Source organism: Sycon ciliatum, assembly GCF_964019385.1.
Source record: "Sycon ciliatum chromosome 5 unlocalized genomic scaffold, ocSycCili1.1 SUPER_5_unloc_1, whole genome shotgun sequence".
NCBI lineage: Eukaryota > Metazoa > Porifera > Calcarea > Leucosolenida > Sycettidae > Sycon > Sycon ciliatum.
In genome coordinates this window covers 328,343-343,596 of record NW_027044462.1, presented here as the reverse complement: position 1 = coordinate 343,596, position 15,254 = coordinate 328,343, and the positions used below count along the sequence as shown (strand labels likewise).

Here is a 15,254-nt window from a genome sequence, read left to right as displayed (position 1 = left end):
CGGATAGGTGGTGGATCTTGGCCCGGCGCATCATCCTCCATAGAGACCCAGGCTATATACGCTTCGTCTCCTGAACGAATAGCGGCATTCGCTTGTGCTGCAGAGATGAAGTGGGATTCTGCGAACTCGGCGTCCTCGCCAGCTTCGTGGCCTCGAGCCACGAAGGTGTCCTCCTGGATCTGCACCTTTTTACTCCGGAAGTCGATCGTTGGGTTGTGGCGAGACAGCCACGGCATTCCCAAGATGGCGTCGTAGCGCGCCAGTGGCAGCACGGTGAAGGTCTGGGTTTCGCTGAAGTCAGCTACCACCACTTTTACTGGCCCGGCAGTTTCCAAAGGCTGTGTACGAGACGAGCCATCTGCTAAAGTGACATTCAGCTCCTTGGTCGCCGTGTCAGTCTTCAGGTTATGTCTCCTGACGAACTCCGACGACAAAAAATCGTGGGTAGAGCCAGAGTCTATTAGCATGGTAGCCCTCCTCCCATTCACCTTCCCAGTGACACATAGCAGATCGTGCTCTGCGCTCATCGCCACGCTGCTGATGTGCGCCTTAGGCGTAGCGTCAGAACTCTCCACTGCGGGATCGCTTGCGCTGTCTCCTTCCTCAACACTCAGGCCCTCGAACCTATTGAACACAATGAGTGGTGTGGGTGCCTGAGTATCCACCGCCAGTGAGCGCACTCCCTTCTTCACTGGCTGGAAGCGTTTGGGGAATTCACGATAACTGGACAGTTTCTGGCAATATGTCCAGGCTTCCTGCATGAGTAACATATGGGCTCACTCGTACGGTTAGATTGCTGCTGCTGACGTCCCCATGGACTGACAGGTTGCCTCGGTGTACTGGCCTGAGCGTGAGGTGCCGGACCCGGGTGCCTCGACCGACGAATGCCTGTGCCTGTGGTGGTCTGTTCCCTCCATACTCCTGATGCCTGCATGGCTGCCATGCGTGCGGCACGAATGGCCTGGCCTAGTGTTGTCGGGTGCTCCCGAAGAGCCGAGTGACCGATTGCTGCATGCAGGCCCCTCACGAACAGCACCGCCTTCGAATGGTCATAAAGGTCGTTCACCTGAAGGCAGAGGTTAGTGAATTCCTGTACGTATGCGTCCAGGCTGCCGCGCTGCACCAGTCCAAACAGCTTGAGGCGCGCTTCCTCCTGTTCATGGACTGGGCCATACACGTCGCCGAGTGACTGTTTTAGCGTCGGCCAGTCGTGGATGCAGGCGCCGGAATCCAATACCGACATCAGCCAAAGCCTGGCGTTGCCTTGTAGGTAGCTGGCAGCGAATCGCACCTGCTCCTGGTCGTCGTTGACGCGCTGTGACACCATGGCGAGCTCGATAGCGAAGACCCACTCCCTGAAGTCCGCAGGGTTGCCCGAAAACACCGGAGGCCTATTGACTGTCCCATCAAATTTCCTGTCGAGCAGTCGTTGGTCCGTGGGCCGTTGAGGTCCTTGAGGTATATCCGTCGTTGCGGCAGTTTGTACCCGTCGACGCGCTCCGTCCTTGTAGCGGTCATACCGAGCTAACAGAAGGGTGGCCACGCATACCAGCAAACAAAAAATCTCGACAACCATCCTTTGCTACCAGTGTAACCGTCCAACCAGAGCGATTCAGGATCAAGAGTAGAACGACTTTATTATACCATCAACGGGGTTTATATGGGACAGAAGTGTAATCCAAGGTGAACATGCAACACAGGTGTGATGTAACACAACGTAAGTGGGAACGTGTAGTAGGATGCACAGTGTGAGTGTGTGAATCTGTTACAGAAGCCGCCAATGCCAGTGACAGAAGAGTCTGACATTAGGTAAGCCTCAATTAGTTTGCCTTGACTTGTCTTGTAAGGAGCGCGTATCAGCATGATACACTTATTCTTATTTTTTGGGGAAATTTATTGTTGTCAGGCGCACTACAGCAGGCGTCGCACAAGAAAGACATTGTACTGGTAGTTATCACAAGTTTCATGCATGACACAAACAAATTTCTCTTTGCTCCGAGTATGTCTTGACTTATCTTGTGAGGATCGATGCGCGTAATGTTTTGTGTGTAACTTATTGTTGTCAGGCATAGCACGAACAACGTTGTTCTGTACTATAGTGCTATCACAAGTTTTCATGCATGACTCACATTTGTCTTTGTCATTTTCACTTGGATTGGTACGAGATCTACAAAGTATGGTAGGTAGTGTTCTGTTGGTGAAGAGAGCACTGCACACAGTTTATGAGCACCATGGGTGCATTTGATCACACCCGAACCCATACTTTATCGTTTCAAGCGATAGACTTTGTCAATAAACTCGTTTTCTAGTATACCATGGCATGCAACGTACAAGCGTGGGGTCAAGAAAGTGTACACCAAAATAATGCACAAATTCTGGCAGGAGAGTAAGAAATCTGTACTTTCTGACCAAGACATCTCTGTACTAGTAGGTAATCGAACGCGTCCTAATCAGTATTCATCCCCCAGATCATTGGAATTCAATTTGAAATCAGCAATTATGGTAAATTCTACAAGACCCTCCATCTTTGTATCAGTGGGCACTAAATTAGTATGGCGCGCGCACTGAAAGTGCAGGTAGGTACCGGTAGGTGCAATACAGCGCATATGTAGAGTAAATGAGTATTTGACTATAATAATTATTACGGTACAGCAATGTGGTATGTGTACAAGCACGAAGCACTCATCATACACATTCCATATGACATTCTGTGTTTGTGTAGATCTCTACGCTATGCGGCACACAGGCAGTACACACTATGTACACGGCAAATTGGGCAAGCACGTTCGTTGTCGTCTTCCAGCCTGCGTTGTGAATACCATCAGGCAAAGATATCCAAATTCTGCACCACCTCAGCCTTCTCAGGAGGCTTCCACCTGGAATTTGGCAGGGAAACTCGCTTCTCCAAGGCATCGAGGTTGCCATTTGCAACCGCTACCACCTCACACATGAGCTTGTCAACATACTCATAGCTCTTTCTGTCGTATAATTTCTATTTGGCCAGTCTTCTTTAGGGGCCGTCCAAGGTTACCAATAATATTTTCAAAACGAAATGTTTTCGTTTGTGGGTGGGTGGGTTTGACGGAGTTTCGTTTTGAAAATAATTATTGGTCTTTTTGGTTGTGCTGTGGCGACGGTTGACATTGACGTCGTCAAGAGCTGCGAGATGTGCGTGTCCAATCATCCCCAGAATTGAGAAACGAATGCGTTTGAGAATGTAGTTTGGCAGGACACTGTGATATACCTGCATGGCAAAAAGAATGTGGAGAAAACACACTTGCTTAGACAATATACTGCTGTATGAGAAAATGGAAACTTCACCGTACAGGACGACTCTTGTTCTCAATTGCATTGTTCGTTTCATTCCCTGTGTTGCCCATAAGAGACGGGAGCAAAAATGTTCAGCAGATGTTTGTTGTCTTCTGGCGTGGAGTGGCGGCATCATTAGATGTACACATAGTCATTTCACTAAGTACACCACTACTACAGCATATTTACTATCCTTAGGCTAGCGTGCGTGGGAGTGAGTTTGAGTATGTGGGTGCGTATGTGTGTGTGTTGTTGTGTGTGTGTGTGTGCACGCACACGCGCGCGCATGTGGGTGGAGGTGTGAGTGCATGTGTATAATATGTGTAGTTCCCACTGTATTCCTTGCACAATAGGTCTTCACTTACTTTTCTATCGCATACAACCAGAACCCATTCCTTGTTCGAAATTGGATTTTTTTTGGCCTGGTGATCCCGCAAGCGTGGAACTCGGAGTGTAATAATTTTTTGTTTCACTTTGCTTGCACTATTCCTAGGCTGTCCAGACTTCTAACAACTGCTCTGAGTGATATGGTATTCATGCAACCATGCCTAGAAGTAGGGTAGCTGTTATAAATAGAGACATATCCACGCAATCAACTTACACTGGTTCAGTTTGGCAGGATTGGTGAGACACTGAGTTCGTCGTGCATGCTGCCTGCACATCGCAAGCAAACAGTTCTGTAACCTTCGTACTTGCTGGGGGTCTGTCTGTTTGCGTCCCAGTTGATGACAGATGTGCACAGTTTGAGTACTGGTAGGGCGCAAAGTTACTGGGGTAATATCGTTCATCAGCTAGCTGCAGTCGGAGTTGATGGTGTGATGTACTCTTCTGATCCTGATGGGACGTATCTCGCCCTGCTTTCTCAGTTGCAGCTTGTTGAGTTCGCTTTGCTGGAGGCTCACGGTTCGGAGGGCACTGGTACACTGATGAGGGCTTTCCTGGACGGCGTACTCGTCAAAACTCAGCTCTCAAGTCCCTCTGGATCATAAATGCAGCGAGCAAACATAGCTCGTGCTGTGAAAATAGGCTTGAAATTTTCACGACGCATTGCAACATCTCGGCGCTTTGCCAGGTCTCCATCCTTTGGGAATCTGAGAAAACTAACCCCAGGAGGATGATGTGATACTGGCACAATCAACAACACAACAATTTGGCATTGCAGCGGCTCAGGCGACTTGGCAAACTACTTTCTGAAGTGACTTTCGTCCTGAAGAAAGTGATATTCAAAATCCAAGTATTTTCGCACCTTGCCACAATGACGTCACACATACATTGGTATGGGGCGTGGCTAAAATTGATATATCTCAAGAACGCTTTCTCGTAGAGACTTCGGACCAAGACCATTCGACTCAGCGCCCGAAACTCTACAGGCTATCAAATTTTCATTTTTTCGTGGAGTTCCCCTTTAAAAGAAGAGCGTTAGAAGAGGTTCACAACATATTTATAAATGCTGTGCTTACCAGTGCTACAACTTCAGATGAGAGCTGAGTCAAAGTGGAATTGAACTTAGTCATGACTTTTTGCTCAAGTCTCTGGAGAAAGGTTTCGATCCGACTGACGTCCTCATGTCTCGCTGCATGTATCCCTCGCTCCAGGTTCTTCATCTGGTCACTGACTTGATCCACCTTTTTTGCATACCTTCGGAAAGTTCTTGCGTCCAGCCACTCTAAGGTAGATACACACACATGGATGGTAAAACAGAAAGAAGATACCTTGTTTGAGGATGTGGCATATTAGTGCTGAATGTAATAATAGCGATGAATCCCAGTAGGGAGGCATTATGCATGTGAGTACGGGCAAAGTATAATACCTTCTTAGGAAGTCTTGGTACAGTGAGTGTCACATGTGAAAGGTACCACTTCGCAACTTGAGAAAAATCATCAATTTTATGGATGGGAGAATGATCAGAAGATGTTAATGTTTCAGTCCTGGATTATGGACTCACTTTGTTCACAATGGTGTCCAGTATACAGTGGTGGACAGTGACAATGAAATGATGACCCTCTTTGTTGACATGTTGCACCGTTCTGACATGGATTTCCAGCGCAGGATGGCAGTACTATGAGGTAGAAAAGGCAAGTAAAACAGCAAAAGATTCAATAAACACACAATTTCAAAACATTTTCGTGGCTGCGTCCCACCAGCCTGTACACAGCCGCAGGAAGCTGGAGTTCCGAAGTCTCAAGAGTCAATAAGAATATATTAAGTGATATCCGATGAGATGGCGGATACACCATTTTCCCAATGTGTGATGGGCGAGGCCCAAAACAATGTTCAACATTTCAAGTCACGTATACGGTATGCAGCAAAAAGACAGTGTGTGAGCGTTTTAGACGACGAATCCTTTCTTTTGGGGTGAAAAGAAATTTCACTGATACACGAAAATGGTTACCGGTATGACAAAACGTTCCAGTATGACCATCATTGCAGTTGCAAATGTACGACGAGCCGTTCTCTAGTCGGCAACCGCTGAAAATGCACTTTCCGGCATTGCTGCATGGGTGGCTTTGACGACATTGCTCAAGTTGCCCACCTGCATAAAACATAGTCAAATTCGAGACAAAAGGTGCCTTGATAAAGTATATAGAACTATCTATTTCTGAGTACCGGTGCTAGCAGGCAAGAGCATTCCTTAATGCTAAAAAAAAAGTACTTCGAGAAGTAAATTATCGTGTCCGTTCCCGAAGGGAACTCACGACGGCCGCTAACACCCGTAAACCCTAGCGGCAGATGCAGCGCCTAACAGTGGGGGTGAGTGGCTTAATGCTAAAAGAATTGATATACCAATTCGTGGTACAAATCCAATACATCAGGACAAACAAATCACGGATCACATGAGACCCGGCTGGAAGCTGAGTTTTCCTCATTTGCAGGAACACCACCACCCTTTTGGATCAAGACGCAGATGCTGCTCCTAAAGTGTTGGGAGGTGATTAGATCAGACCCACCACAAAGTGGTTAAAGACCGAAAATCCCATTCGCTGCATCCATGTTTCTCTCGTGCCAGGCCACGAGTTCCCAATTGGCAGGACTAAAAGACTACCGTAATATACTAACCGGTAACGAGCATTGTCAATTGAATGAAAAACATGACATTATTATGTTGCTCGCTGCCAGTATTAAAAGCTATTTTCACAAGAGCGGAACGTACATTACATAAACAGACCCTAGGCAATACAAACGAGACCAAATTTGCTTCAACATTACTTCAGTACACATAATTATACTCTGAGGTTGATGCAAAGCCAAACTCGGTACATACGGGCCTGGTACGCCTGATGAGTCACTGAGTCCCAATGTTTCACATAAATAGAATTGCCTGAAGGTCGACGGACCAGGGCTATGCGTGTGTAAGTTAACAAACATAGACTTGTATGTTTCTTATCAGATCATTATAAGTACACTGTGTGTGTGTAGTAGATCAAATCTGTAGACTCACTCAGACACTGAACCAACATATCAGCATTCTGCCTTCCATCTAGCAAAGCTGATAGGGATGCTGTGTCAGCGTTCGCGTAGTTGAGCTGATCAATGGGTTGACGTAGATTTGCTAGCAGGGTCTCTGTATCCTGGATGCTGAGGCGAAGAGCTGTAGATGGTAGAAGATGAAGAACTCGTGCCATACAAGACTTCTCAACACCTATCGAACAAACATTGAAAACAATTGGACAACAAAGGAGTATAATTGCTTTCATCCACAAACACTGAAACCGTGTGTGATTTTAACCCATTCAAATAAAAGACCCCACGGATGGGAAACCAAGAGTTTACCAAGAGTTTACTAGCTTGTAGTAACCAAGAGTGTATCTCTGTCCCACCAGTCCACAGGTAAAATACTGTTGGGAGCATTCGGCGACAACTAACATCGACATGTTAATGCTCTCACCTGTTTCATTTCCAGTACTGGAGCGGTCTTCTGTAAGGGTGGTCCTGGAGAAAACACTTGTGAACGAGACCGCCAAAAATAATGAAACCGATATAAAGAGGTGAGTAGTTGGCGGCAAGTTCATTTTCAAAGCGGCCTTCGATCAGCGCTCAGGCGCTTATCTACAAAAGGCTCGTTGTGGTTAGTCAGCTCAGCAAACGGTGCCTTTGGAGCCGCTTCAAATACAGACTTTTCACCACGAAGACAATATCAATCTGACGCAAATACTGTTGAGGAAATGATCTTGTACCCACTCAGATCTTGTTTTGGCTGGCGTCCCGCACCGCAGGACTGATGTGCATTGCACACGTACATGTACGAGTAGGTTCAATACCTCAAGTCACGGAGAGCATTGTCAACATTAGCATCATGAACCACCTGGTGGAGCTGCTCCTCTTTGATTTCCTCCACACTAGTAGTCTTGTGGTTGTAGACCTGCTGAATCTTCTGAATGGCTGTGCACTATCATCAATAGCGGAGCAGTACTAATGGTAGCAGTAGACTCTGCCAGAGCTTTGGAAAATGTGTCACACTGTATCCTTTTATCACGTTACATAGTGGAGAGCATTGTCAACATTAACATCATGAACCATCTGGCGGTGCTGGTGGTCTTCTTCTGTTTCCGCCATACTAGTAGTCTTGTGGTAGTAGACCTGCTGGATACACTGAATGGCTGCACAATATCAGCAATAGCGGAGCAGTACAGTTAATAGCAGTAGAGTCTTCCAGAGCTTTTTAAAATGTGTCGCACTGTTGCGTATCATACAAAGTCAATGGCTACCTCATCAATGACCCTTGCACCCTTGCATCCATGTCTAACTGTCCATATCTCTGCGAGCGTCAGCTGTAGTCAATTGTTTCAAACCCAGAGGCACAACACGAGCCCACCCTGTGCCAGCAAGTGTGACCATGCGTAACATTCTGGGCCATACTCTTCTTGTTGGTACAGGAGGAAGCTTATGCTTTGCCAGAAGGAGTAATCATGTGTACCCCTGCTGGTCATAACCCTTCACATGCCTCCATCATGCGACGATGCTGCTTTTTCTGTAATCAACTGCAGACCAGTGGTGCGAATCTCGCTGTGGGGAGCAACTTGACGGTTAAATTTATTGATTATCTTTCTCACCAGAACCTGCTATCCCATCTCTCTCATGTACTCCCCTCCCCCAACCCCGGAAGGATTGACGGCTCTTTAGTTGCTGAGACCATTGCTACAACGCTTTTCAAAGTCTCCATTGCAGCCAACTTCATGACCTCTAACACCCACAGCACGTCCTCTTCGAGATTGCACCGTACACCGGCTTTCTCAGACACACCCCCCCTCCTCCAACACCCGATGACCCGACACCAGCAGGCTTCTAACTAATTACTTGAAGTACAAAAAGCGTCTGTCCGTATTTTGATGGAGTACTGATACATGCTGGTCGGTTGATGCTCCCAGTCAGCCGTCTCGCCTCAGAGAGCTGCAAAGGTGAATGCTTGGCCTTATCAGCCTCAGTGTCATCATCAACTAGCCTGGAACAGTGGTCCCTGCTTTCTATAGCTCATGTGTGGTCGCTTTGTCCCATCTGTGTTGTTTAATTATTTTATTCGTATTTCTATAGGGCAGTCTCCACAGACTGAGGGTCTTTCACACCACCGTTCAACACCATGGACAGGACCACGCAAAAACAACGCATGAGCAAGTGACCGCTTATTCAACCATGTTCGATTGGGAATAAGCATTGCTGTTGTGAAACGACAAGTTCTCGAGAGTGAAAGGCCTTCTCGCTTGTGACATTGTGTTCGTTTCAATGCAGCTGTATCCCGACTCCGCCGTACCGCTGATGTTTACGACGTGGTATACGCTACAGGCGCTATGTGCGGTTTGCTGGGTGCGCTGTAGTTGTATGTTGTATGCGTATGCTTTTCGCATATACGCTGTCATTTTCACGCTATAACTACCTGGTGGTTTTAGTGTTAGTTATTCATTGTTTCATTCATTCATTCATTCATTGTTTAGTTAGTCGATGGAAGTGAAATATACTGTTGAGAATAAATAGTTGTCCTCGTGCCGTGTGGGGTCGTTCGTTCCTGACACTTTAGAGAACCAGAGGGTTCACAACAATTGCAGCCTTCTCGAACTAACAACAGTCGACTCACCGTCCAAAAAAACAGCATATGGGCCAATCGCGGTCTTGTGTGCTTTAATAGGAACGAAATGGCGCTCTCAATGATATTCTGCATACAAATCTCCATTTAGCAGGGCGCAGTCGCTCAGCGTCGGTGGAAGTGGCGAGTTTGATTGGGAATGAAGGAGGAAAGGAGTGTCTTAGACTCTTAGCTTCCTCGGACCTAGACCATTCAACGCAGCACACCAGCAAACACTTAGTGTATGTCTGTAGTGATAGTATGTGAAAGAAAGCCATTATGTTTGGTATGGCATCACAATACAGAATCAAATGGGGATTTGAACTCTCCAGCGTAACGCTCCCGAGGTGGAAGCTGTACTATCATGCCGGCTTGCGCAAAGTATGCTAAAATGCAACTCAGTGGTGTGATCCATTCATTTTGGTCAAGTACCACAGAAAGCGTAGTGTTCGAAATGCTGAATCTGTTTCTCAATATGGAATTACGAGCCACGTTGCGAAACGTCGTCCGCTATGCATCGTGGGGGTGACGAGTGAGCAGCTAGCCATTGTGTCCCACCCGAAACTTTACCGAAGTATAGTTCCACGAACGATAGCCCACAGAATGCTCATTTCATGGAATTACAAACCATTAAAGAGTGACATAATCAGATGGAGTACTCCACTGCCAGGAGAATGTGCGATGCCGCTCTACGGTAGAACTTTGAACTCAACCAGAAGAGGGGATGTATGAAGATATGTTGCAACTGCGAGTTTCGCGTTATGTAAGATTTAAAAGTTGTCCGAGATAGGTAGTCTGAATTTTAGGAGGATCGAGGCAAGGAGCGGAAACAATAGTACAGGCTATAGTAGCTACCCAGGCCAACGGAACAAGAGGAGACAAAAGGTGCGTACGCAAGTGCATGCAGGCCAGCTAGAAAAGGTACGGGAGGAGGTATCTAACAATACCATAGAACAGTGGACTGCGAGCCATTCAGTAGTGGTGCAATGGTCGTATACATGCATGAGATGAAATGCACCGCTGGAAAGACTCTGACTGCCTCGTAATCTTTTTACTTGTTCACATGATGGTCATGTTACCTCACCAGCACAGCCTATACATTTGCCTCCGCAGTTCTAGCAACGCATTAGACCTGTTTCTAAACCACTCAATTTCTCTACAGTAGGCTCTATCTTGCCGTTGTGTATTTTAAGGAATAAAAGTAGGAGCCATACATAATTCAAAGATATAGAGACACCATGAAACAGTTGTTAGCTACTTTGCATGTCAAAGACATTTTTGATAGTGAGACTACCCGTCAATTGAACTTCATCTTTTGCTCGTGAACCATTCTAAAGTGTGTCTGGTTTAAGCCATTAGTGAGGTAAAACAACATAGAAAACAGCTGGTAAAGTGTAGAGCGCTAGATGGTTAATGTTTAGGTGGTTAGTGAGAGAATGCGGGTGATTGTAGTAGACAGGAAAAGCACAGTATATTAGAAAGAGTGATTGTATTCTTGTAACCACGATGGCTCGCTGATAAGAAATATAAAACGAAAGCGCTCATAGGAGATCAATGTCTTGTATGGTGGCGGGGGTGCTGGTTATGAATATGGGCGTAATGCCCTGAAATGGTAAACACACCCTTAGGGCATGTGTGTATTAATATTATGTTAAACAAAAGCATTACTGGCTTTTTGGCACCCGGTGATTAAGAATCGAATGGCAGGTGGACTCTCCTGCAAAAGAAATGTATGGGTGGAAAGAGGTATAACATATTTTCAAAGATAACCAAAAGACATCATGAAAGAGGAAATCAGTGGAAACGTTTCAAATTGCAGAATGTTTGCAGTGGGATGCAAATGAGCACAGTGTGAAGTGAATCTAGCAGTACTTTGAGTTTTATCCACGCCTTCTTAGCTTCATTTCCACAAACTTCAAACTCTTGTACCCGCCATGATTGTACACTACACCAGTTGTGTCGCCATCACTACGTCCATACAATCCATTCAAATTGACATTGTGACACGCGATATACCACCAACCACCCTTGTGTGCATTAGAACAGTCGTAACCAGGGGCAGTGTCATGATCACGGTCTCGAGTGCTGAACTGTTGTCTATTGAGGTAAGCCATCCAGTTCACCAAGGTAGGGCTTGAGAATCCTGAAACGTGTAGTCTGTAATTGTTAGCTTCACCTTCAACACGGAATGTTGAGTACTGAACATAATTCTTCTGTCCAGTTGTCTTGAACACCATATCAATACGCAGTTCATAAGTACTACCAGCTTGTGACGTCAGATAGTGTAGTGTATCTAGACCCAGCCAGAACTCTCCAGCAGCTGATCCGAATCCTCGTTTGTATGCATTCCAGTCACGGTAAAAGTCCACTGAGCCATCTTGTCTTCTCTGAAACACAATCCAGCCACCTCCATCAGTCTCTCGATCACAGTATGCAGTGAATGTCGTAGTCGTTGTTGTACCAGTGAACAATCCTGATTGCCCGTGGTTAATTCGTTCACACGACGCATTTGCTGCAGGATAAACACAGTGGAAGGATGAGGGGAACATTAATGAATCAAAAGATACCATGACCTGCTTTCCAAACATGCTGCAACTCTTTTGAAAACCAACATGCATTCATGTACATGTACTTACATACTCACCCCGGTACCTGTATTTATCTGCCTATCCATCTGCGTGTACTTGGAAGTAAGCCAAGGCCAGGCATTAGTGAATAAGTGGAAATCAACACTTGAAAGAGTTACCGATCTACCACCAGTAGAGCAGTTCAAGCAAGAGGATTAATAAAAGGAAGTTAGAAAGTCCACAAGGATGGAAATAAACTAAGACTGTTTTACGTATTGAAACGCGTAGGCATTGTTGTGAACCCTCTAAGATTCTCAAAATTGTCAGGATCGTACGACCACACGGCACGAGGACAACTCTTTACCTTTACACAGTATATTTCACTTCATCGAATAATTAACAATGAACACTAATAACACCAGCTATTTATACCATGCAAAACAGCGTACATGCAAAACATACGCATATAAAACGGGAAATAGCAGCGTATACAGCAAAACCGCACACAGCGCATATAGCATATGCCATGCAGCAACATCAGCGGTACGGCGGAGTCGAAATACAACATTGCAACGAATACAATGCCATAAGCGCGAAGGCCTTTCCCACTTGAGAACTGGTGATTTGCAACATTCTTCCCACCAAAGGGCTTCTCACCGCCGTACAACAATGCACACAAGTCAATAACGATCCGGGGCTCTGACTTCGCGCCCTGAACACGGCATCTCCTGCTGCCGTGGTGGTGGTAACGGTGCTGACGGTTCAGACGCTGGCTGCTGAGGGACGATAGCAGGTTGAGCGGCATCGGCAAGCCCAGGAGCCTCGTCCTGTGACGATACTTCTAATGGCACTAACCTCTGGATCGGCCTCAACAGGGTACTGGTACTCAACTTAACCTTGGCAACACGACGCTTACCATCTCGACCAGAGAATAACTCGATGATCCGTCCCAAAAGCCAGAACTGCTTGCGCTTCGTATCATCGAGAACAAAGACAACATCACCCACAGCTAAAGGGCGCGACATGGTCTGTTGGTGCTTGTTCAGCTGACTTAGGTACTCCACCTCCCAACGATTCTTGACATGCTTCAGTGTCCGACTGAGGTAACGCAATCTCGATGACATCTGCGTAGCGTCCAGGGTACCTGCTGGCGTCTCTGACGCCATCCAGATGTTACCCATCATTATTGCAGGGGTTACTGGTGGCTCATCCAGGCTATCAGACACATAAGTTAGCGGACGACTATTCACCACTGCTTCAACCTCATACAGGAGGGTCTCAAGCTCCTGGACCTTCAGAAACGCTGTTCCCATTACCTTTTTCAAGGCACCCTTCACTGTACCAACCATTCGCTCATTGAAGCCTCCATGCCGTGGTGCAGCTGGAGGATTGAACATCCATGGCACACTCAAATAGTCAGATGCCGCCTTGAACGTTGTAGCGTTGTCAGACATGATCCGAGACGGCAAACTACGTCTCGCGACAAACTTCCTAAATGCTATCAAGAATGACTCAGTGTTTAAACTATCGACCACCTCCAAGTGAACTGCTCTGGTGGTGGCGCACACAAACAATGCTATCCATAACTTCGGAGCTGACTCACCACGGCGCACGTACAACGTACCAGCATAGTCGATGCCGGTAGTTGCAAACGGCCTCTCGTGAACAACTTGGTCTTCTGGCAGCGGCCGGCAGACTTCTGAGGCAGCCTTAGCCTTGTAGCGGCGGCATGTAACACATCGCTGAGTAATGTTGCGTAGCGCACGTCGACCACCGATAATTCAGAATTTCTGACGGATGAACGACAAGACTCCTTCTACACCTTGGTGCAACCTTACAACATTCATTTTCTCCAACAGCAACTCGGTCAGATGATGCTTGCCTAACAGGACTGGGTGCTTGGCTCCATACGCCAACTCGCTGTGCTGAAGTCGTCCCCCAGCTCTGAGCACTCCATGCTCATCCAGAAACGGTGCAAGCTGATACACCTTCGACCCAGGCTTCACTGGTTGACCTTGCTGGATCAGCTCCAGATCCTCAGCGAAACATTCGGCTTGAACTATGCGGTACAATACGTTGTCTGCTGCAAAATAGAGTTCAGCACGAGGCTCAGTGTGCTTCCACTGCAACATCCGAGTCACCATGCTCTGTGCCCTCGACCACTTACTGAATCGGAGCCACCATTCCGTATCAGATTCTCGACTACAGGTGGTGGTGGCTGAAACTCGTACTTCTACACTGGACTCATCTGTAGCTGCGGTTGAGGATGCAGTGGGCCAGTCATTGGGCTCCGTGATCCAGATTGGTCCGCCCCTCCAGAACGGACAACGGATCTGCTGTGCACTACTCCCACGCGACGTCAAATTTGCTGGGTTGTGAAGGCCCGAGCAATGGTTCCACACAATGCCGACCTTCTTCGATATCTGTTGGACTTGACTGACGCGGTAACCCACAACTTTTTTCCATTTGTACGATGGATTACTGATCCAATGAATGGTAGTGAGACTGTCAGTCCAGCCATAGACTTGCGTGACGGTCACACGCAGCTCCTTCACCACAAACTCAGCGTAGCGAGGCGCTAGACATACTGCTTGAAGCTCAAGGCGTACTAACGTGGGCGGAGACACGGGTGCCACTTTGGCCTTGGCAAATACCAAGTGCGACTGTCCATTGACGACTGCATACAAACAACATCCAAACGCTTTCTCACTGGCATCCGCGAAGGCATGAAGCGCAATCGGCGTGTCAAGATTGCAGCAAATCCAACGTGGTATGTCAATGCTCACCATTTCGGCCAACTCTCCCCACCATTGCGCACATGCGGCTGCGATGCCATCAGGCAACTTATCATCCTAGTCGCCTCCGATTTTCCAGGCTTGCTGTAGCAGTATCTTTCCCGGCACGCTAGACCTAGCGGATCAAACACTGACGCAACACACTTTGTTGTTGTTGTTGTTGTTGTGTTTATTTCAATTCGCAAACCAAACGGGCAGATCTGCCCAATGAAAAGGTGGCGAATGCAGATAGAAAGCAGTAATAAATGAAATTGGGGACTGATGTAATTAGGATAGAGGTGGAGAAAAACTAAGCCAGCTGATCATCAAACAGGACGTTTGGTACTCTAGGTACTAAGGGTGTGCGGGATCATGCTGGCGCGGAACTGGCGGAGCGTGGAGATGGCACGTATGTCACTGGGCAAGGTGTTCCACAGCTGGGCGCCCCGGAACGCGAGGCAACCCTTGCCGAACCTGGTGGAAGCTGGCGGTTGGCGCAGACCCATGGTGGAGTGCAACCTAGTTGGGCCAGCTGACGACTTGAGGAGG

At 47.2% G+C, this 15,254-nt stretch overlaps 1 protein-coding gene across 1 annotated transcript in view; it reads right to left on the bottom strand.

Annotated features, from left to right (window-relative positions):
• The window catches only part of LOC135830310 (uncharacterized), a 71,621-nt gene that overhangs the window by 9,575 nt on the left and 46,792 nt on the right, over nt 1-15,254 (bottom strand). Inside the window, 5 exon segments of the mRNA XM_065342575.1 lie at nt 781-1,524; nt 1,770-1,839; nt 2,849-2,934; nt 6,749-6,898; nt 11,253-11,876. Coding sequence (XP_065198647.1) covers nt 781-1,524; nt 1,770-1,839; nt 2,849-2,934; nt 6,749-6,898; nt 11,253-11,876 — 1,674 coding nt within the window.